The sequence below is a fragment of the Verruconis gallopava genome (genome assembly GCF_000836295.1).
Source record: "Verruconis gallopava strain CBS 43764 unplaced genomic scaffold supercont1.2, whole genome shotgun sequence".
NCBI lineage: Eukaryota > Fungi > Ascomycota > Dothideomycetes > Venturiales > Sympoventuriaceae > Verruconis > Verruconis gallopava.
The window spans coordinates 1,135,087-1,156,463 of NW_015622138.1; the positions used below are offsets into that span (position 1 = coordinate 1,135,087).

The following is a 21,377-nucleotide window of genomic DNA, read 5'->3' on the forward strand; positions in this document are numbered from 1 at the left end:
TTGGCCATACCACACGATTTTACCGGGCACAAGATACTGCAGCCTCATCATCGGTCCTGACGGCAGCACCACGTGAAGGGCGGAGGCTTTGACCGTTTTGAGCGGCATTGCGACAACCCTGAGGCCCGGAAATTATTACAAAACATTTCTACCTGCACTTGACACGTCCTGAATTTAGATATCCCATCAATCACCTGATTTTTGCAGTGGATAAATTACAGAGTCTGGTCATGTCCAACTTTTCATGTTTTGTTGAACAGCCAAGGGGGTTTCCATCAATTTACAACGCGATTCATTCAGCGTACCAGCCTACCTGGCCATACTTTGTGAACTATTCTCTAAGGTGGGCCCCAGCAAGGGACAGAAATTTTTCCATCGATTTATAGCCTGGCCCCAGCAACGAGTGAGGTACGGATTCGTAAGAGCCACAAACCACCAAACCCCCATGTTACCGCTCGTTAGATTGATACCGGGCGAAGCTGCCTGCAAAGAAGGCGTAGGAGTTTGGCCAGGCGAGATATGGAACAGTTCGAGAAGCTAACGCCACCGACCCAGCCGGAGCTTTGTCAACAGGGGTGACTGCATATTCGGAACGATGGAGCAGTTAGCCAAGGCGAGGTTGAAGTCTTCCGGATCTCGTGATGATCAAATTTCCAATTATTCCCAGGAGGCACAGGCAGATAATACCATGCTTGATTGTTGCAGCTGATTTCATATTTGCGGCTGATTCGAGGTTGTTTCCACCCCCCCCCCCAAATAAAAAAAACATCGAATTGGTGCATGAGAATAACTCGGAGTTTTCGACCTGGTGGGACGCTCTTCGCTTGCGCGGGCCGCTAACGCCGGTCGCTGTCAGCCACTGTAGCCTACGACGCTCCAGTTGAGCAAGGTCAATGGCCATGTGGAGTGTTAACGTTTAGACAAGTAACGTCCAAAAGCTTGGATACACGAATTCATCCTCAAAGATGCGGCGCACTTGCTCCAAGATAAACCTTTCCACTTTTCCAACGTTCTTCAGAACTTGCTTTCCGTTCTCTTTCTCCCCAATTTCGCTCTCCACTTTGATTTCCTCCAGTAGGCCCCCGAAGGTCTTGGACCTGTCCGAGCCGGCGTCACCTTCGGACTCGGTGAAAGGTCGGTCTACGAAGGCCTCAGCATCCTCGGGGGACAGAAAGCACACATGGGCTTTCTTCTTGATGTATGCTAGGATAGCAATGCCATCAAATCGTAACCCAGTGATGTTGAGCTGAAGCGGAATGCCAACGAAGCTCGGCATGGGATAATCAAGAAGTATTTCAGCAGTCAAAGATAGCCGAAGATCACCGGCATACTCAACGTGGGCAACGACTTGAATGTCGTTAGGGTCTCTCTCACGGTCGAATTGTTCGCCAGCCGTGTTAAGCATCATACCAGATGTGTCACTCAGACGAGGCTTTTCCTCATTGTACGCGTCCATGTGCTGGTGCTGCGAATCTGGCCTTGATTGTGGGTCGCCAATCGACGAGGTATATAACGTCTCTTCCACGCTAGGTGGCGGCAACGTGGGGCGCAACGTGGACACATTGTCCGAGCGGCCATTCTGGAAATGAGCGCCTGCAACAGCAGCCAGCGGCGTGGCCGTGCCAGAAAGTCCTGGACCAAATGGTAAATGAAAATATGTCAAGTTCGATGTACCTCCTGGTATACCCGGCGTCGGCAGGCTTGAGAATAATGGGCTGGCTGGCTGATCCAATGGATGCGAAATCTCTCTCAAACCCCTAGTCCTCGTATCTACATGCGAAACGTGGTTCTCTGGTGCTTGACTAGCACCCTCGTTTGGCATGTCGGCAGCTTGCGATCGGTGGTTTGCTCGTGCGTTTGATACCCCTGCCGCTGACTGCGTTGTGGGTTGTTGCTCCGAGGGAGAGTCTTGGCAGCCATCACTTTGGGAAGAACAGCCGTTCTCATGCTCGTCGTAAAAGTCTGCCAAAGGGTCGCAAATGTCCTTGATTTCTACCTTTGGTGCTACGCTTCCAAAGTCGAACGCATGCACCTGGACGCTGCGGATGAAGCGTGGGAGTGTGACCTGCTGGAACTTTTCGTGAATGAAGGCGCGCACAGTCTCCGCGATTCGCTCGCCGTCCGGGCCACTTGTAAGCGCATCCCAATGTATGTCGACGGACATGGGGAGACAATTCTTGCTAGTTGACTGATCACAATGTTGCGCGGAACCAGGTTTGCGATCCGAATGGCTGACAAACCACGTGTAGCAGGTATGTCAATCGGACCACCACACTGACAAGGCTTGCACCATCGCCGCTGCTAGGCTGTACACGAAGGACGGGAGTTCTGGCTTCGGATGCGAGCCGAGGTTTCGAATGACGCGTGAGCAACGCTGGACGAGCGGGAACTGGTACCTGAGCGTTCGTGCAGGAGGCACAGCTTGTCGACAGTGTTGCCACAAGCAGCGACGTTCAGCTGCAGAAAATAGTCAAAGCAGAGACGGAACACGTGCTGTCCGTCGGGGATTCTGTCGCAAACGGCCCGTGTCCGCCGTGAGTTCCCCGGCACAGAAAATAAGCTTGGTGGTCCGTCTAAGCCAGCGCGGGCGAGGCCAGTGTTTGTAGCGTTTTTGAAGTGGAGCGACTGAGGCTAGCAGCGGTGTGGTCGAACGGAAGAATCCTTGGGGCAGTAAGACGGGGTTTGAATGCAGCCAGCTTTTTCCAGAACGTTTTATGACAACGATCTCGAACGTGGAATTTTTTGATTAAATGAGTTCAGGCTATCCTTGCGTCAGAGCAAAATGGCTCGGCGCTAACGGTCGATCATGCAACGAGCAGGTCGCCGTTCGAAGCTACCGAAAAAAACGCTGAGCAGATGGCTGTCAGGTCAAGCAAAAGGGCCTTTTTTTGAAGATTAAGGTTCGCGGAAGGGGACGACAACTGTTGATGCGATGGTGATTCGTCACTACACGGCCCAAGGGGATTTTGCCTTTATTCCGTCACGACATGTTCCTGACGAATGGCGTCGCCTTTTCCGCTATGCCGTGCATGAGGTTAAAAAAAAAGCAATCTTAAGTCCTCGCCTTACAAAGACCGCTGTCGCACGCTTGACGAAAGGCTCGAGTGGCTGGGAAAAAGCATTCTCTTTGCGGCCCGTCCCTCCTGAACGGTTGGAAGAAGCAAGTTCAAGTTCACGTAAGAAAATGTACAGCCTTAGTCTGGCGACAAGCTCAGGCCGTCGTCGAGAATGTACGTACTCAGGTCACTTTTTTTTTTTATCAAACTATACGACAAGCGCGACAGCTGTCACATGCAGCCTGCCGACTGGTGGCCATCTTTCGAGCTGTGCCTCTGCACCTTTCGAAGACACAAAAAAAAGAACAAGGGCTTTTCCACAGTTCACCGTGAGCATGGATCTAGAGAAGGTCGCACAGGGTGTTGGCTTTGTTACACGTCTCAACGGTTTTCCTTCCCCAATGTGCAACGCCCACAGCAAACTAAGCTAGATGCTGAGCGAACGTTGAGGGCGAAGGATCAAGCTCCTGGAAAATACAGAGACAAGAAGACATGGTGCAGAATCGGAGTTGGCTCAGTTAAATGCGATGATTAGCTGGGCAGAGCGAGATATTGCCTGCCCTGTTGGCCTCCTAGCAGCTTGTTCCGGCACCACTCGCCATGGAGGAATGAGTTGATTGCATGTGAAAACCAGCGTGCCGTCCAAAACCTGGAATTACACTTTCGAACCCTTTCGTAAGGGCGAATAATACATGAATGAAGGCGACTTTGAGTTCGAACCGTCTTTCGAGTTTAACGCCTGAGACTCGCCATGGTCTTCCACATGTCCCCGATGAGAAAAAAAAAACCGACGGAAAACGCCAGCACTTTTTATCATTGTCCGTTTACGCCATGAAATGCTTGTGTGTGCTTTGCTTCGCCCACAAACAAGGACCCGATACATCGAAAATTGGATTTGACGTGACAAGAATCAAAAAGTATTTCAACGACCCGCGTTGCTGCGTCTGCCTCCCGTCTGCGTGCGACCAGACCGTGTGGTGGAGGCGAAGCCGGCCGGACCAAGCGACTGCACCCTAGTCGAGAAAGTTAGGACAGCTATTCTTCCCACCGGCTGGTGCGCGGATTCATACTTGTCATCTGTCGCAATTGTCGCACTTTTCGTCGTGTTTGACTATCTTGACCTTCATATCTGAAGGGGGACAGGCCCGTCCCGCCGTTCTCGAGCTTGCGCAGTAAGCGTAGTCGTTGTCGGTGCGATGACCGCAGCTGAACTGGTGTATTATCCTGGTGCACATGGCTGCCGACGGGTTGGCAGAGCGCGCGGGCGGAGGAGAAATGCTTTTTCTTTCCAAAAGAAAAACAAAAGAAAAAAAAAGGTTTGGTAGCTGGCGCTCGAGGTGCTCAAGAAGGACGCTGGTGGATGAGAACGTGACCAATGTGGAGTCCAAAATCGGGAGGAGAAGAATTCGAGGATCGACCGTACGTGGTGAAGGAGGATTCTGCGAGTCCTGAAAGCTGACTCTTCAACCGTGTATCAGGATGTCAGAGAAACGTGTGTGTCGCAGACGCAAGCGGTGGCAGGAGATTTGGCTGGCTCTGAAGGCAGACTTGGTGGGTTGGTCGATTCAACGCAGCGTCAAGCAATGGATGTAGCAGAATACTGACCAGATGTTTTTCTTTAAAAAAATAAAAAAAGAAGAGCACCGCTCCCGACACGATGGTACTTTGTCAATATTTAATTTGCGTGCAAACGGCACCGACAACGTTTACAACTAACGGTCCACGGCTTCGTACCGGGGAGTGGAGCTCCACGCGCGAACTAGGATTATTAGCATCAAAGCTCAGCAAGGAGCCTTGACGGCAAATGCATATTATGAACAAGGGGTCATGAGGGCCCGGGGTTAGAGCTTTTTAGGGCAGCCAGCTGAAGTTCCGCGATACTGCTGAAAGAACAAGTACTGAATCGAAGGGAAACGTCAGACCAACAAAGACCCACCGGCGTCGCCTGACGACGGCCGGCGCCGAGCTACGGGACGACACGAGAGATCGAGCGCACAGCTGGCTGCGCGGATAATGTCCCAGCCCGGCCGAGCTGGCTGGACATCGACGAGGACGGGCAGAAGGGGGGCGCTTCTCAGTCGTTTGCTCTGATCAATCCGTCCGCAGAGCGACGGCAGTCAAGGGGCCTATCGGCTGCACGACTGGATGCCCAGGATCATCCTTTTCACCTCTCCCTAATGCAATGCTAAGCTGAAAGGGTGATAAAGCGCCCCCCCTTCCTTTCCCGTCCTGGCGAAATATACGCCGAAAAGAATCGTCAGCAGCCATACGTCCGCAGGGTCTTCAAAAGTAAGCCGGCGTATCTTTTTGTGGTACACTCAGCCTTATGTGCGCGGTGACCGTTTGGCGGCACGATAAGTGGTGCAATCCGCCGCCCTTTCATTCGACCGGCTCCAGGCATGTCGCCTCATCATGCCTCGCTCCTGCTCCCTCGGCCGCTGCTGATCGGCACCCTACTGGATCATTTGTTGTTTGTGTTTGTTCTGGCTTTTTTTTCGTCCGTTGAACACGTGCCTTGTCTGCTCCGATCTGAGGATCCTCATCTTGCTGGCTGGTAAAAAAAGGTTGTGGTGTGTGCGTTGGGAAAAGAGGATTCGAAAAAGCTGCATGCAAGCCACCAGAACACTCCACGCGACAACCCTTGACCACTTACCAGTCTTAAATTCCTTCGAGAAAGGCAGATCAAGCGCCTGATCTACCATAGACATGATAGGCAAGATGCTCCGCACAGTCTATTGGCGCTCGTGACGTCCCCCTTACATCCTCCCCGTGCGACGGGAGACTGCACCTTGAGGAACCTCGCAGCAGCTGACCTTCTCACCGTAGATTGACAGGCTGGGAGGAAATTCTATGTACAGCTCTCACGATCTTCAACTCGGCTTTCCTCAAAGACGATGACCCACAATCCGACCTCCTAGACTGATCACGCTACAGTGCCAATGCGCTGCTCTGATTTGTCCGCCTCCAGCGCGTCACAAAGGAGGTCACATTCCTAAAACCAGATCGCAAAACTTTGCAGACTATCGTACGTACCTTGGTGGCAATCCGTGCTGCGTCCAAGACGCCATGCTTGACCAAAGAAGCTGATTTTCGGCTCTGCTCGACTCCCTTGCAGCTTCGGTTGAGTCTCCGGATGAGCCGCCATGTTTCATGGCAAATCTGACGAGTCGTGGGCGCGCCGCACTGAGCATTTTCGGTCCTCAAACAGCATCGGGGTTGATCCACTCTGAGCTTGAAACAAGCCTCCTCCGTGCCTTGCAGCTGAGCTCGCCAGCAGCATGGTTGTTCCAGAACTTTGCCCACTATCAGCGTCAATTCTTTCATAAGCCCCATTCCCTCTGGTGAGAATTTGACTGTGCCTTGATGGCTGTAGGGGACGCGATGTGTTTACATTTTGCTAAAAGAGCTTTCTATTTGGCAGTGTTTAGGATACCTCTCGGTTTCCGCAGACTCCTTCATCTACAACGTTTGACGTGCTCAGAAAAAAAAAATTGTTGCTTGCGTCACGCAACGTAGTCAGCTAAGTGATACGATGAAAATTCGATCTGACTAGGCAAGTATTACACGGTTCATTTTGAACGCATGTCCAAAAACACGTTTAAACAGATCGCAATGGAAGTAATAGAAGAGAAATAAAGAACGTTCCTGGTGAAGAACCGAATTTTTTCTCTTCATTATTGATCCAATGGACACCGTGGCCATGTGCTCTCCTTAACAATGCTCATGTACTACTGAGTCGTCGACCCCAATGACATCCACCAACAGGGCTCTCGTGAGTCGAAGCAAGTTGGGCCTGGTCGTGCGTTCGGTTTTTTGCCCTGCTAAGTTGATAGTTAATTTCAGGTGCTCTTGCAGAGAGTCTTGACTCGACGCACGTCTGTGCCTGCGCCAGCTTAAAAGTGCTCAACAACATAGGAGAAAGTTTGTGCACTGTCCATAGCCGTTTTCTGGGGTGAGATGATCAAAGAACAGGGATGAACTGGCTACAGAACACGCAGGAAAGGGAGGCAGGTCTTGAAAGGCACGTGCCGTAGGCTGTATGTCAGACTTTTGAGGCAGTTTCTTCACACACACACACACCACAAACGGAACATCCTCTGGCGCCGAGCTCGTCCTGCTGATTGGGCCCGGTTGTGCGCCTATGCCACCGCCAATTGTGGATTTCTGGGCCCGTAAAAACAGCCGGATTCGCTTTTCCCGGTTATAGTCTGGAAGCCGGCTAACTTTCCTAGATTCCCAAGGCTACTTTCCAACCCCACATCAGGGAGAGATTCAAACGGCTAAGCAGCGCCCGTAAATTGATCAACCACACATTTATTGGCGCTTGCTGCGAAGAGCAATAGTCGCGGGCTTCACTGCGCTGACACAATTGCGCTCGTAACTTCAACCCCCGTTGAGGGTTCCTCGTGAGAGCTACAAGCAGCCGCTTGAGCACGGCAGCACATGCAGAATAATGACAAAGCTGCACATGCAGCGCTTTAAAACGGCTGTGAATATGTAAACCCAAGCGCGAAAGCTCAACGGCTTACCCTAGATTGCATATGCGTGCCTCATGATCATCTTACGATGTAAAATCGGGATACACGGACGAATGGGGATTCCATGATCGCATCAAGTACGGGCTAAGGGCCATCGTGGCTGCACGCAGGCTGTTCTGGAAATTGTCTGCTATGTAATTCCTTGAAATATCCTTGAATACCCGAGTATAAAGTTAATGCGAATGCGTACCTCATACGGTTCGGCTCCTGGGACACATAACTCAGCTGAAACCTCAAGAAAGTTGAATCACAAGACTTACCTCTTATTTTTTTTTGGCCAGCGCTTTTTCACCGCTTCAGGACACCTCAAAACAAGCGCCCTAGCGAACAAATAGATTCGTCAGCTCCTCCACGTGCCGTTTCACGGATTTCTTGTTTTGTCCCACTCGCGCTACTGTAAATTCGCGCCGAGCCTTTGGCATACGCCTTGCACGACGATCCGGCTTGGATTTATTGGTATAAAAGGAGCTCAGCTGTAAACAACCATGGCTTCAATCGACGCAAGCATTCTCTCCGAAATCACCGGGACGGATTCTCACATCGCCCCTCCAACCTCGCCCGTACAAACTACAATGGTTCAGACTCCAATCCAGGCATCTGCCCGACGGGATTCGGGTTTTCTAGTGCTCGCTCCTGTTCTCTCCACCGACTACCCCATACCACTGTCATCAGCGACCGCGCCATCCACTTCCGCAGTCGAAGTTCCAGCTACGGAGGCCGAGCCAATGAAGAAGGAGCGTCGCTCCAGCAGCGTCAGCAGCGGCGACGGTCTCTTCAAACGAAAGATCCTCAGGCTGGGACCAATTCATGGTGGAGATAGGTCGGGTTCAGACTTCGTTGAGCTCGACGAAGAGTGAAGGCACTGCGAACGCATCACGCGCTGTTGGTTCGCTCATTGCCAGGCTGCACCAGTTTGTACAGGCCAGAGATCAAACGGGGCTTTGTTCATCATGCATCTTTTACCAGCCGCCTCGCGTCATTCAAGTTGCGACGTCTTTCGCCCTTAGCGTGCCAATCCCATTTAAGCTATGCAGCACGTTGAGCAATCTGTTCATTTTCGGGGTATCTCCACATGTAGCCGAGGGCAGGCGCACGAAGTATTCGTATTCATGATTGAGCAAAAGGCTAAAAGGCGTCGGTGGGGTTGAGTGCGAAACTCTTACGAAGTGTTACCGATAGGACAAGTTCATATCATATGCAATCATAAATTATTCACAACTTGTTCTGACCCCCAATTCGTGACCAATGTATGTCAATCCTTCAGTCGTGCAGCATGTCGACCAATAACGAAATCACCCCCACGAAATCCCCACACCAACTGCAACCACGTCTTGAAACCTCGCAAATTGAGGACATCTGATCTTTCTCATCGCGCCCGGAAAATAGCCACGATCTCGGTCTGGAAGGTGTTTAGCTGCTAGCCATGACCACTGGTCAGGTCTTTGAATGCTTTTTCCACATGCAGCTACATGCATCGTCATATGCAAATCTAGCCAAGTATAGCACGCTCAAGTGCTCTAACTAAGCGCTACGGTGATCTTGAGTGAGCACATGACTTATGGGGTTGTTTGGCTTGGTATATGGCTTAGTGGCAGATCGTCGTCCATCTTTCATGCCGAATCGCAGATCAGGGGTTTCAAAAAGGAGTTCAGCCATCCTTACAGACCTGAAAAGCGGTATGTTGCAGTGATGTTGCGACCATGATGCGGATTGCCCCGCTGGAATGCTTTTTCAGCGGAAGCCAAGATGAATAGGCTCTCCGACTACGCATGGATAAGATCCTTCGCAGATTCCTACATCCAAAAAGAAATGATACAGCGGCTTTCGCTTGACGACCTGGTCAAATGTGGCCCATGTTCGTGAACGGTATTTACAAAATATCTTACACGAGCCGGAGGTAATGTTTCTTGGGCGTAAAGCTGTCAGGCATGAATTGCTTTTTGTTGTATTTGACAGGTCTAGTCCTGGAGTTGACGAACGTGCGAACGCAGAAGACCAGACCGCCAGCGACAGTCTTGCTGCCCAAGCAGATGCGAGATTTGCGTTCTGTCTTCAACAGCACACAGATTGCATATGCTGCGTGTTTCGAGCTTCCCTGCATGGGATCCGTCAAGAAAAACAAAAAAAAAAAAAAAAAAAAAGAAAAATCTTCTAAGCTGGGCAGCTCTGCGCTGTCACAGCTTTAGACCGACATTTTGCATTCGGTTGCCTTGCATCCCACATTTGCTCCATCCTACAGCTGCCTCTTCTACTGGCTCAAACGAAGAAACTATTCATAATTTGAATGTACAGAGCTGGTACGAGCTTCCCATTGGATCCGTTATCGTTGTAAGCTTGCATAACTTATGCGAAGAAGCATTAGTTGAGCCTAGACCCAAAACGTTGTGGGGGCCTTGTGAACCATGCGCCTTGAAAGTCGTGTTGATGTCGTCAATGCTGTGTCAAAAGTCAAAGTGCGAAGAGTTCCAAGATTCAACGATATGGGCATGAGTGCAGTCGATCGAACCGTTCAGAAACTGGAAACACAGCGGCAGAGTATGCCTGAAATGAATGGGTCTGACAGCAAGTTCATGAGCCAACTGGTTTTAGGCCACGCCACGTTGAGACGTTCGTAGGCAAGGATTGCTGAGACAGCGCACATAGTTACGGCTAAGGCCATCAGCAAGAAATCGTGGACGGCTTGAAATGCTTCCCGAAGCAAAGCGGCAGGTTGTCAACCGATATCTGTCTGGAACCTCGACAAGAGTTGTTTTCTTGGTGATGGCTTTCACCCTGCAAACGAACGCCAAATCGGTAACTCGAAACGAAGACTCAACCAGAACAGCACTGTGCTGATTGGAAAGGGATATGGAGACCGAGTGCTTTTCGGTTCTACGCCATGTCCTGTCTAACGATGCGGTATTTTTTGCGCGCTCTTGATAGGATAAACTCCCTAGTTTGCGAAATGAAGCCGGATACTCCCAAACATAAAAGTCGAGCACGTTAGCACCCAGAATGAGTCGAATGATTCTCGTTCGACGGATTTTTTTTTTTAATTTAGATGGCCTCAGCTCAGGTAGATGTGGTTCGAGTCAAAACTATTCCGATATTGGGCAAATTTTTAAGGATGGATCAAGAAAATGGCGCCACCTCAATGGAATGCGGCGGTGAGGTCAACACTGTCACGGTGAAAGTGACTACGAGTGATACTACAGTCATAGGCAACAAGTTGCGGTGCCGGTATCTACTACGGTGACACAGAAATCATTAAATTGAACGTTGAATATTGGGTTACGATTTCAAGCGGCTGAATGTAACTCTCGTCATGATTCCAAGAAGCACGCGTTCTCTGTACAACGAAATTACTCTGATTTATCACGTTCAGAGACCCACAAAATGAGGGGGGGAATCCTCCAGAACACGAACAAAGGTTCAGAGGCATGTCATGAAAGACATCGGATTTAGCCGCAGGTGTCCATCACAGAATCATGTTGTTCTCGATCTTGTGTCGGACCTATTTGCACATGATGCACGAGTAATACCCATCCGTTCGTAACCTATCTGCAAAAATTATTGGAAAAACGGAGCAGAAGATGAGTCTTCATTTCTTCAGAATTAGAAGGAATGCCATTCACAATCTCTATGGTTTTCTGGAACAACTTTGAAACCTCTCAGAGAGTGCACCCAAAGTGAGAAAAGTTTTCCGTCGTGGGAGGCAATATTTGCTGCACTTGGTCCACAGATTTCGCAGCGGGTGCGATATTTGGCAGCTTGATTGCGCGATCTGCTTCCAAGTTAGCAGATACTTCACTGATCCAGCTGACGTTCAACTTTCAGAACTGGGATCGCGTTACTGTCAGCATCATGTTCACCAAGGTTTATTCACGTCGGGAGCACTTTATGGGATTTTCCCCCTCCCAGAAAAGCTTGGAGTCAGAACAATATCATATTCTAGTATTATGAACCATTTTCTGCGCCAAAGATCAAACTTACAGAGATGTTTATAAAGACCATGTCGGTCCTTGTAAGTAAAGGTTCCTCTCAAGTCAAATTCTCCTTCGCATGTATCATTGAGAACATCTATATCTATGAACTTGGTGTTGACGATGATCTTGGTTCACAGCTCTCTTGCGCTTTGTCGACACGCATTTTGCAAGTAATGATGCCTTTTTTTATATGCGGATTTTCAATAATGCAAAACATAATGGTACGTATCGCGCTAAAAGTCTTGCTTTCGTGCGAAAACACGGACGTTGAACGTCGGGCTATTCATCGTGGCGCACGTCAAAGTTGCTAAATATGACAAAAGCCGTTGGCCAAATTACCCTTTGTCAGCTTAGAGAAGCCAACATCGCAACAGCTATCTATGTCAAAGGCGTTCTAAAACGCAAGGAATTGGAGTTATTCTTCTGTCAAAATCCGAGGCAGCTTTTCACAAGACATGAGCGAACACTTCGCGGCCTCATCTATGGGGATTAATACATGATACGCATGTTCAATTCATTTCCCACAGTTGTGTCGCAGCTGTCCAAAGTCACCAATGGTCTCGTGTGGTTCGCGGATGAACAAATCGGAAATTGAACATCCATATCCAATTCATACATTGTTTTCTAGGTATACAGCCAAGAGTGTGACAGAAAAGCTTGCCCAAGCTGCTACGCTGCTTTCCATTCTAACTCTCCTCCCAAACTGCTATTGCCTCTCAGAAACCTATCATTTCGGTCCATACAAGTAAATGGATACTGCATTGAAGCGTGTCTGCGAATTCAAAGGGCACACGTCTCGGTAATAAAGTTGTTAAGGGACATACCGAGGGTCCAACATCTGCTCCGTGGGTTTCACCTTTTCGTAGCCTCATTGTTCTCAAAGTTTAAATTTGAGTTTCAGGCTGTGGCTGAGAAAACTTGTTGAAGTAACAAATTTGAAATCAAATTGAGAATCTCTAGACGGCATGTCTCCGTGTGCCCAATGAAGAGGAGTCTTGTCTCCAACTATCCATTGCAATGCGTATCTGCTTATAAATGCTCAGTTCATCGCGCCAATCACCGCTCACTTCTCGGCCTCGGACTAAACCTTCGGAGGACAGATTATGGTGGCATCTTGAACATTTCGCCGAGAGTTTTAAGCCGCTTATGAATACTTGCAAAACTTGGCACGAAGAATCCAGTAGGCTATGAATTAGTTACTTGAAAGAAAGTAAAAGATTAAAACGTTCGTCTTGTTTATTTAGGAGCAACAGAATAAAGGCAAAACATTTCAAGTCTACTTGCTTTTCCATTCCTTTTTTTTTCTTTGAAAAAAAGTAGTCAGTGAGAGTAGTCATCGTGAATTCTTGTGAGAAGAAACGACATGACTAAATCGGCCTTCATTCTAGGCGCTGGACCTCGTGTTGGCACTTCAGTTGCAAATTCCTTGACAAAATCAGGCTATAAAGTTGCTATCGGCCGACGAAGTGCCTCTGAGACTAGTGATGGCACGTCGATCAAAGTCGACCTCTCTTCAACATCATCAATCACTTCCGCCTTCAAAGAAGTACAGTCTATGATCGGAGTACCAAGCGTGGTAATCTACAACGCAGCATCATTCTCAAAACGTGGCCCGGTCGATGATCCATACTCACCGGATGTTGAATACCTCAAAAAAGACACAGAGATCAATGTCTTTGGAGTCTATCAAGCACTACAAGAGACCACTAAGAATTGGAAGACGATTACTGATGACATTCCTAAAGTCTTCATTATAACCGGAAACATCCTTCCTTTCAAGCCGATTCCTGGCTTTGAATCACTTGGAGTGGGAAAGTCAGCAGCAGCGCATTTCATTTGGAGTTCCGTCATGAACGAGTCCTTCAGGAAGGCTGGATATAGATTTTATTTTGCGACCCAAGTTACACCCGACGGTGGACCGGTGCTTACAGGTCTGAGTGGCGAGGCACATGCAAGTACCTACTTGAAGCTCATTGAGCAGAGAGAACAGGGTGAATGGGATGTGAGATTTAGTGCGTAAAGCATGTGAATTATGCTGGAAATCCTAGGACACTATTGGCAATCTTCATGACTGTCTTTTCCCCGTCCCTCAACCCTTGCTCTTGGCTATTCCATTTCTTTAATCCCATGCTCTGAAGTCCTTGCTCACCGCCCCATTCACTTAGCTGTGCAACCGTGGGTCTATCAACATGTCTGCTCTCGCCTTCACCACCACCAAAGTCAGGACTCGGCTTGCCAGCTAGAAAGCAGTCTCTCTGTCTGAGGAGATAATTTGCCTATTACCACAGTTAGAACCATACGAATACAGATGCGTAGACGTCCGAGGCCAATCGCTCTAGACTAAGTCGATTATACATGCACGTACATTGGTTTCTGTTAACGGACAAGCGGGAATGTAGAGAACGCTTGAATCTTGAGAGCCATTATGAACGCTATCCACCGCATGTATTGTATCGCAATGCCATGCAACATAATCTCCTGGGGCTACTGCGGGAACATGAACCATAGTATGTTGCAACTGTAAATGAGGATGTAGCTTTGCATGAACAGATTGTCCGTGTCCAGGAGATGCACCTTGGATCTTCGGCTGCATCTGATATTAGCCTACGTAATTACGAATTCTTCAGTCTTTAGAACTTACCGATGTTTCGAGTTCCAATCTCCAATTCTCAGGTGACAGATATTGGTCTTCGCTAACGTCTTCGGCGCCACGCTTCGATTCAAAAAAGGGCCTGAGAAGTATATACGCTGTCGCAAAGCCATGGAGAGGATTCACCTTAAGATGGCCTTCTCCGCCTTTGATATTAGAGATGCTGAGCCAAGCTTGCTGCGTACGAAAGGCGGAGCAGTTGCCAACCCCTCCATACCTAGTAGTCAAAAATTAGCATCGCCTTTGAAATTCAAGCGCATAAGGAATCATATCCGCTGTTTTCGCGCACCATCTGCCTTGCGAACAGCTCTACAAATCATATTATCCGTAATGCATAATCAAGTTTTTGGAGTTGGTGGCTCTTACAAGTCAATCACCGCGCCAACACGTTTGTCCGCATTCCAAGGATCATATTCCTCCCATTTTCCTTCAAATATTTTGTCATACGTCTGCGCAAGAGCATAGCCGCCTTCCTCCCATCGCTCCAAGCTCCCACCATCCATGTGTGGACCAAGTGCAAAGGAGCTATCTCCAGGCTGCCGTATTCGGAGCCGATCCGCATAAGCAATGGGATGGCGAAGGCTAATCTCAGCCCTTTGTGACGCGTTCCAAAAGCTCATGAGGAAACATTGCGCGCTTATCACATTCGGGTGTGATCTCGCACGCAGTTGGGCTTCGCTCCAATACAGCTCAAATACTTGAGGATCATGCTGCGGAAATGCCTTGGTATGTGGATTTTTGGCGACATACTCTAGAATGCTTCGTTTGTACTCTAGAGCAGTCTGCTCGTCAACAACACCGCGGATGATGCACACACCGTATTTCTTGTACGCAGCGCTAAAATCAGCTCCAACCTTGCCCTTCATGACATCTGAGAATGAAATCTCCGGAATCAGCTTTGATCTGTGCCGCTGGATTGTGGCAACCTGATCCCTCAGGTGCTCAAGTAAACGGTTCCACGACGCGACAATAACATCCTCCCTACCGGCTAGCAACCGCTTCTTTAAGTCAGCGAAGCGAGGCTCCAAGGGTATTTCGACACCACCCTCTAGGGATGCAAAAGCATCTGATATGTCGCCTTCCCGTTTCTCGGTCCGAGTCTTTGTAGCTGGGCTCATCATGGCCATCGTCTTCCGCGATGATGGAAGACACCTCACTTGGAAGCGGGCCTGGTTTGCCAGAATGCGAGGCAGTGATTTAACGGTCGATGTGGACATTTTGAAAAGACATTGACGAATAGCCTATGGCTATTGAGGTCAGGACAAGCCATCCAGTACTTATAATGATTTTCCGAATCTCAGCAGCGTGATGGCCATCTTGATCATGGAAAGGTGGCGATGATTTCCGACCTTGGACTGGAAACTCTGTCGGAAGGATCTCCTAATTGGGAAGTGATGGGCTCTATGCATAGCTACCCACACTTCACGGCCCTCAGCCATTCTCAGTGGAATTTTATTGACGGAAGACCGCTAAAACTGGCGTAGTGACAGCAGATGAGAACATCAACGGAAGAAATTTTTCTTAGTTAATAGGAACTTGCCACAGCAGGGCAATTAGATTCATACTCATTCAGATCCAATCGCTCTCTGCCGGCTGCTTGCTGTTACCGACCTGCTCGTCCGGATGTCCCTCCCTTCATTGCACTCGCGAGAGGCGTTCTCGCTCTAGGCCCTGCTGAAGCTTCCCTCCTTAGCCTGTTCTCCTCCTTCATACAGGCCTCGAGTTGCCGCTCTTCGTCAATAGTCAGCATGCTTCCCGAAAGACTCAAGAAGCTTCCCTCTCCATTCGCCCCGGGTGGAGCGCAGTCCCAGTCTCTGATCCTAAAGCGCAGAAGTCCGCTGATCGCATTGCCCTGTCCGTCATACCAGGCACCCCATTGTTCATCGGAGCGGCGCATCGGTTTGTCGCCTCCTTCTGCTACCTCCCGATCTGCGATGAGCTTGCCGTTTTCTTCATAATATTCTTGCCAGACCCAGGATTTAGGAAGATGCTTGTAGTCGATAGTCACAGTGAAAAAGTTCCACAGTATCAGTGTGATATGCGATTCATTCTGAAGGTTCAAATAGCCCTCCAGCTCAAGGCCTTTCTTGGGTTGGAACACCAGCGCATCTAGGGTGAGCCAGATGTAAGGTGCAGCGCATTCATCTATCGCCTGCGCCATTGGCTGATCTTCCTCATCTTTGATAGTTCGAGCGAGCGGCGGACACGTGTGCAGTTTTGCATTGTTGTATGCCAAGATTATGCCGTCGAGTTGAGGGTGCCATGTAAGTAAAAGTGGTGATATGTAGTGCGCTAGAGCTCCCTCGAGCGGATATAGTTGTGCGACAGGTGGGATTGTGACCTTGAAGGACGCCGTCGTAGTTACGAAAGGTGATTCGAGTTCGGCGGGTAAACCAGGCACTTTTCTTGATAGTGGAAGTTCTTGAGCATTTCCGCTTTGTGATCTGCTCCCTTCGACCAGCTGAGACGTCTCAGCTTCTCGCCCAGACACACCATGCGATCTCCGTCTTGACTTGCTTAGTGATTCATGTGCCATATCTCCATTCAGTTTCTCTGCAAGGAAGGCCTCTGTTGAAGCTTCTGCGTCTGTGATGCTATTCCTCTGCTTCTTGCTCGGTGATGCAACTCTTTCTCCATCTGGAGTCAGCTCTTCTCGCTGCCTCTTCTTAGAAGGTTTTCCATTCTTGCTTATCGTATCGCCATTCAAATGTGCCGTCCGAGATCCACTTAGAAGTTGTTCAGAAAACTGGTTTGCTCTGTCTCTCTCTTCTGGCGTCGCGTTACTATGCTTGCTCTCTTTGACCTTCGACTTCGTCTTCTTATGCGACAGAGGGGTCGCAGTTGCCGTGGACATTTTTGGCGAGATTGAATATTGTTTTCTGCGGAGGTTATTCTATAATTGACATCCTTAAGACTTCTATTCCACGATCGGGTTGTTTGTGCTGTGAATTGATAGCCACAAAAAAAAGTTTCTATGCTGCGTAAATTTTCCGCAGGGCCTGTGATTGAGCTCCGCAAACCCCGACCGCAGTACCACTTCAAAGACTTCAAGGTTCGCTGATCATCCCAAAATGCGCTACAATCTCACTGTTACCATATAAAGATTCTTGCGAATGTATCATATGCTTTGTTTATTGTCGATTCGCAAGTTTCTAACGAGTATGTTATCTCACACTGGGATTATGACCTAAATCTTTAGGCTGTCTTCGAGTCGGCAAAACGCGATCGAACGCGTTTTCAGCTTCCAATAAGGTCCATTAGAGGATCTTTGGGCTTTCATGATTCTTTGTGAGGAGATCGAGCGTCTGCAGAAATGACAAAGCGCATCAAGCTTAAAGTCCAGCGAAATCGCCTGCCTGACGTTGACGTCGTTTGGGCCGTCAAAGATGTGGAAGGTCGCGAGCGATGCACTGTCTCTAAGTTGATTGCAGACGTAGACCAGTCCATACCTCTGGAATCCGGTGAATGGACACTTGACCAATACGTTGTCGAACTCGATGGCTATGAATGCCTCCACTATCAATTCGTCTCCGATGTTCTCAAGGACGGCGATGAAGTTATCATCCGCCCGCTCACATCACCTGATATCAAGGCGCGACGTCTCTGTGGACGCACGCAAATTACCGGAGAAGGATTCCACATACTAGATGGGGTACCGTATGGCATGCAGCCGAATCAGCGCCCCCCGCGACCTGGTATACTTATTCCTTCCCGCAAGCGTCGCCGTCCAGAGCTTGAAGAGGAGGACTACGATGACTCGGGTCCTGCTACTATTGCCGATATCGAAGATGACGATGAACTATTGGCTCATGTGAATGGAGGGCAGGATGAAGATACGGTCACTGCGAAGATTGAGGCACCTGGCAAGAGTAACCGTCGGATCAAGAAACAGAAGAACGTGCACTTCAGTTTTGTCAAGGACATTCCGGATTTTCAAGTTGAAGACGACGAGCGCGATGAGGACGATTCCGACTTTGACCCCGACACTGGGTCGAAAAGTAGTGATCTGAGTGAAGATGAGCAGGATGAGGACAATTCAGACGATGTTTCAGGCTCTGAATCTTCCTCAGAAGCGTCTAGTACCTCTGAAGAAGACAGCTCAAGCTCAGAGGAGTCGGATTTAGATTCTGACAGCGCAGCGTCGTCGCCAGAAGTCCTGTCAACAAAACAGGCAAACGGGATTCCTTCGTTGAATGGAACTCCAAATTTGCGAGGCATATCATCAGCCGAAAATAGTGCACCAAAGATACAGTTCAATGGGATTCCCTACAGCGGCAGCAGTAGAACTAGGGAGCGCAATAAGCGTCGCCGGATCTACGATAAAATGCAGGCACATGTTCGCTCTATAATAGGCAGCAAAGCAACCAAAAAAGAGTGTCACGAATGGCTGAAAAACAACCCTGATCAAGCCATGCGAATCCACCTTACGGTGAAAGAAAATTTAGGTATGGTAAGGAAGGACTCTGAAGAAGAGGGTGGCAGAATTGTCAATTCAAGTGGAGAAGAAAGTTCACATTTGATCGATCAGGCGAAGACAAACGTGGACGGCAGCAGCGATAACCAAGTGGTGATTCTTGATTCAAACAAGGCTAAGGCGGTAGAACGTGGGAATATCTATACGACTGGAAAAGAATCTGCCAACATGACTAAACGACGAGAGGATTGCCATGACAATGCCATATCTCCTGGTCCTGTCAATGGTTCAAACGATGCACCTTTGTCGAATGTTGAAGTGAGTGAGACTGTGGACAAGTCCCCCAAGCACACACCGCACGCAAGCGAATCTTCAGATATGAAGCGCGTCCGCCTTGATATAAATGGCTCTCGTCGCGCCATTTTCGGCGCGCTAGGTCAGCGCACGCCCAAGACACAACAGGATGCCGATCGCGTGCGCACAAGGCTGGCTGGTCTTGGCAAACCGAAGTCTGCAACGACTATGAAAGCGCCGGCAGAAGAGGAAGTTGATCCTCTTAGTGATGCGTGGCGAAGTAAAATACGACTTCTTGCAGTGGACTGTGACAATCCTGAGATCAAGCTAAGCGAGCCGCCGTATCCCTTCAAGCAGCGCTGGGATCCGAGTCAGCAGCGAAACAACTGGTGGACAAATGGAGGAAAGCAGCGAAAGAAGAAGGCAAGAAATAGCTATGGGCAAAACTGGGAGGAAGGTGAGGATGAATACGAAGGAGAATATTGGGAAGCAGAGGATTTCAGCGGCCTTGACTACGATGAGACGGAGGCTTGGGAAGGTGAAGAAGCCGATGAGCTCGCTGAGAGACGGCACGACTCGACTACCTTGGCGAAGACTCAGTCGCTTCCTATAGCCGCGGACGTCGTTGATGATCTGCCTAGCTTGCCTGCAGACATCTCCAGCCTGCCAAATCTGAAGGAAGAAGATCTCAAACAGGGCGCGCTTATCGCTTTCAAGCAGCTTGAGTGCAACCAAGCCACGAACTGGGCTCCGTTGTTATCTGCGCATCGCACAGCCGAGGTTGTACAAGAGATTCAAAACGGCGTCGTTGAAGTCAGGCTGGCAATTCGCGACCGCACTGTAAAGAACATACGGTATGACCAAGACGGCAAGAGAGTATACGAGAAGTTCGAGATGGATGATGGAGACGATGATGCAGAGGATGATGGGATTAGGGAGCTGAATTTTACAGACATGGTTGATGCAAAACTTCTCAAGTCCAGCTAACGTACCGGACGAAGCACAATTACCAGCGCATAATGCATGAACTGGGCTATTTGGCTGTGGTCATACGGCGCATGCGCCAGCGCGTATACGCGAGAGTATGTCAGTCTTTCGAGAAAGCTTTTCAAGAACCTCCGGCTGTTTTTGGCCAAGATTTTATATTGTGTTAAACAAAATAACCATGAGCAGAACCCACTTAGCATCTTTGCGACTGCACTAACTTTTATCACTCGGTCTGTAAACATATGACATGTTATGGTGTCTCGGTACGTGACGGACACGTGACTGAACGTGACTGTCAAAAGCTTGTCAATCCTCCTTTGCTTGAAGCCGTACGTCGCTTGCTTGGCCTCGTCACTAAAGGCAAACTAGACGTACACATGCAATTCGGTCGAATCATCGTGGATTCGAATTAGGGTCTCTGAGCTGACTGCCTCGTGAAACGCTCGGCTCTATCACCGTCGGATCGGAGCTGCCGTCAGGGCTCAGCTCGATATTTTTAAAACTAAGAGAAGGAAATTCCAACGCCATTTTTAACGCCATCGAGTTTGTTATTAGCACCATGCCGGCCGCGAGCCGGCAAGAATGGGATATTGTATTGGTCCGTCCATCTTAATCTACGTGAATTTTTAAGGATCTGGAGCGATCGCGACCGTAGGGCGATGATGGAGTAGAACCGCAGGCAGAACTCGAGAAACAATGACGAAAGGGTTGAAACTAGAAAGAAACAAAATATGAATGTGAGACTATGTTGGGATGAGAAATATTACAATTCTTGACATTTCGAGTGTTGATGATCATACGGGGCTGCGAAAAAATAAACCACACTTTACAATCTAGAGAGCGTATTGTTAAGAACACTTATTAAACTATCAAACATGCCATCCAAGTAGATTGCGTGCATCTTTTGGCTTTTACAAGAGTGAGGTGGTGAACACCGTATTTAGTGAGTAATTAGCAGACTCGGCATTCAGACTCGGACGCAGAGTCTGAGCTCGAGGAATAGCGGACCTACAGCAGCACACAAGAATAATGGAGATGACGAAGCTTTTCGTGTCCTACACTCGACGGGCTAGCACTGCAATTTTGGTATAAGAAGGATCTTCAAACCGTGCTCGATGTGAGACAATCTGAACTGATGAACATCCCTCGACAACGTCTCGACGATGTGCCCGCCCAAGGCCTCTTGCAAGTCCTTGCCGCCCAGAGCGTTACCATACGATGCCAAGGTCCGTGTTTCAACGGGTAAGGTCGTAGGGTCAAGAATACCACATCGTTCCGTCTGCGAACTGCGCTAAAGTGCAAAGGCGAACGAGGGGCTTCATTGTGTATATGCCCTACCGCGTCAGTTGCAAGGCAAAAGAAAAAAAAAATCAAAATGAACAGAGGCTCGTCTTGTTATGCTCCGACTTTTCCGGTAATTGAGAACTTCTAAGGGTCAGTTGGCAAGGGGAGTGTTCTATCACTCCACACGTT

General features: G+C 49.0%; 6 protein-coding genes across 11 annotated transcripts; 3 read left to right on the top strand and 3 right to left on the bottom strand.

Annotated features, from left to right (window-relative positions):
* Nucleotides 1-107: 107 nt before the first annotated feature.
* PV09_00888 (uncharacterized protein) lies at nucleotides 108-2,709 on the bottom strand. The gene has a single exon (XM_016353701.1). It carries the CDS (start codon nucleotides 2,162-2,164, stop codon nucleotides 917-919), a length of 1,248 nt encoding a protein of 415 aa, XP_016218854.1. The 5' UTR covers nucleotides 2,165-2,709; the 3' UTR covers nucleotides 108-916.
* Nucleotides 2,710-7,701: 4,992 nt separating this feature from the next.
* PV09_00889 (uncharacterized protein) lies at nucleotides 7,702-8,812 on the top strand. Its single transcript, XM_016353702.1, has one exon. It carries the CDS (start codon nucleotides 8,080-8,082, stop codon nucleotides 8,449-8,451), a length of 372 nt encoding a protein of 123 aa, XP_016218855.1. The 5' UTR covers nucleotides 7,702-8,079; the 3' UTR covers nucleotides 8,452-8,812.
* A 1,801-nt stretch (nucleotides 8,813-10,613) lies between these two features.
* PV09_00890 lies at nucleotides 10,614-13,784 on the top strand. 6 transcript variants are annotated; one of them, XM_016353705.1, is made up of 3 exons: nucleotides 10,614-11,597; nucleotides 11,697-12,404; nucleotides 12,487-13,784. In XM_016353705.1, the coding sequence occupies exon 3, from the start codon at nucleotides 12,923-12,925 to the stop codon at nucleotides 13,577-13,579; it is 657 nt and encodes a 218-aa protein (XP_016218858.1). In that variant the 5' UTR covers nucleotides 10,614-11,597; nucleotides 11,697-12,404; nucleotides 12,487-12,922; the 3' UTR covers nucleotides 13,580-13,784. The 6 variants fall into 6 exon arrangements, with proteins under 6 accessions (XP_016218858.1, XP_016218861.1, XP_016218860.1 ...); XM_016353708.1 differs by having other exon boundaries at nucleotides 12,603-13,784; XM_016353707.1 differs by having other exon boundaries at nucleotides 11,697-11,780; nucleotides 11,934-13,784.
* Nucleotides 13,590-15,426, bottom strand: PV09_00891 (uncharacterized protein; the record flags this gene model as incomplete). The annotated part of the gene is made up of 4 exons (XM_016353709.1): nucleotides 13,590-13,835; nucleotides 13,925-14,146; nucleotides 14,201-14,426; nucleotides 14,576-15,426. The coding sequence occupies 4 exons, from the start codon at nucleotides 15,424-15,426 to the stop codon at nucleotides 13,590-13,592; spliced, it is 1,545 nt and encodes a 514-aa protein (XP_016218862.1).
* A 386-nt stretch (nucleotides 15,427-15,812) lies between these two features.
* Nucleotides 15,813-17,063, bottom strand: PV09_00892 (uncharacterized protein; the record flags this gene model as incomplete). Its single annotated transcript, XM_016353710.1, has 1 exon — nucleotides 15,813-17,063. One exon carries the CDS (start codon nucleotides 17,061-17,063, stop codon nucleotides 15,813-15,815), a length of 1,251 nt encoding a protein of 416 aa, XP_016218863.1.
* A 172-nt stretch (nucleotides 17,064-17,235) lies between these two features.
* PV09_00893 (uncharacterized protein) lies at nucleotides 17,236-20,757 on the top strand. The gene has a single exon (XM_016353711.1). It carries the CDS (start codon nucleotides 17,523-17,525, stop codon nucleotides 19,902-19,904), a length of 2,382 nt encoding a protein of 793 aa, XP_016218864.1. The 5' UTR covers nucleotides 17,236-17,522; the 3' UTR covers nucleotides 19,905-20,757.
* The last annotated feature ends 620 nt before the right edge of the window (nucleotides 20,758-21,377 follow it).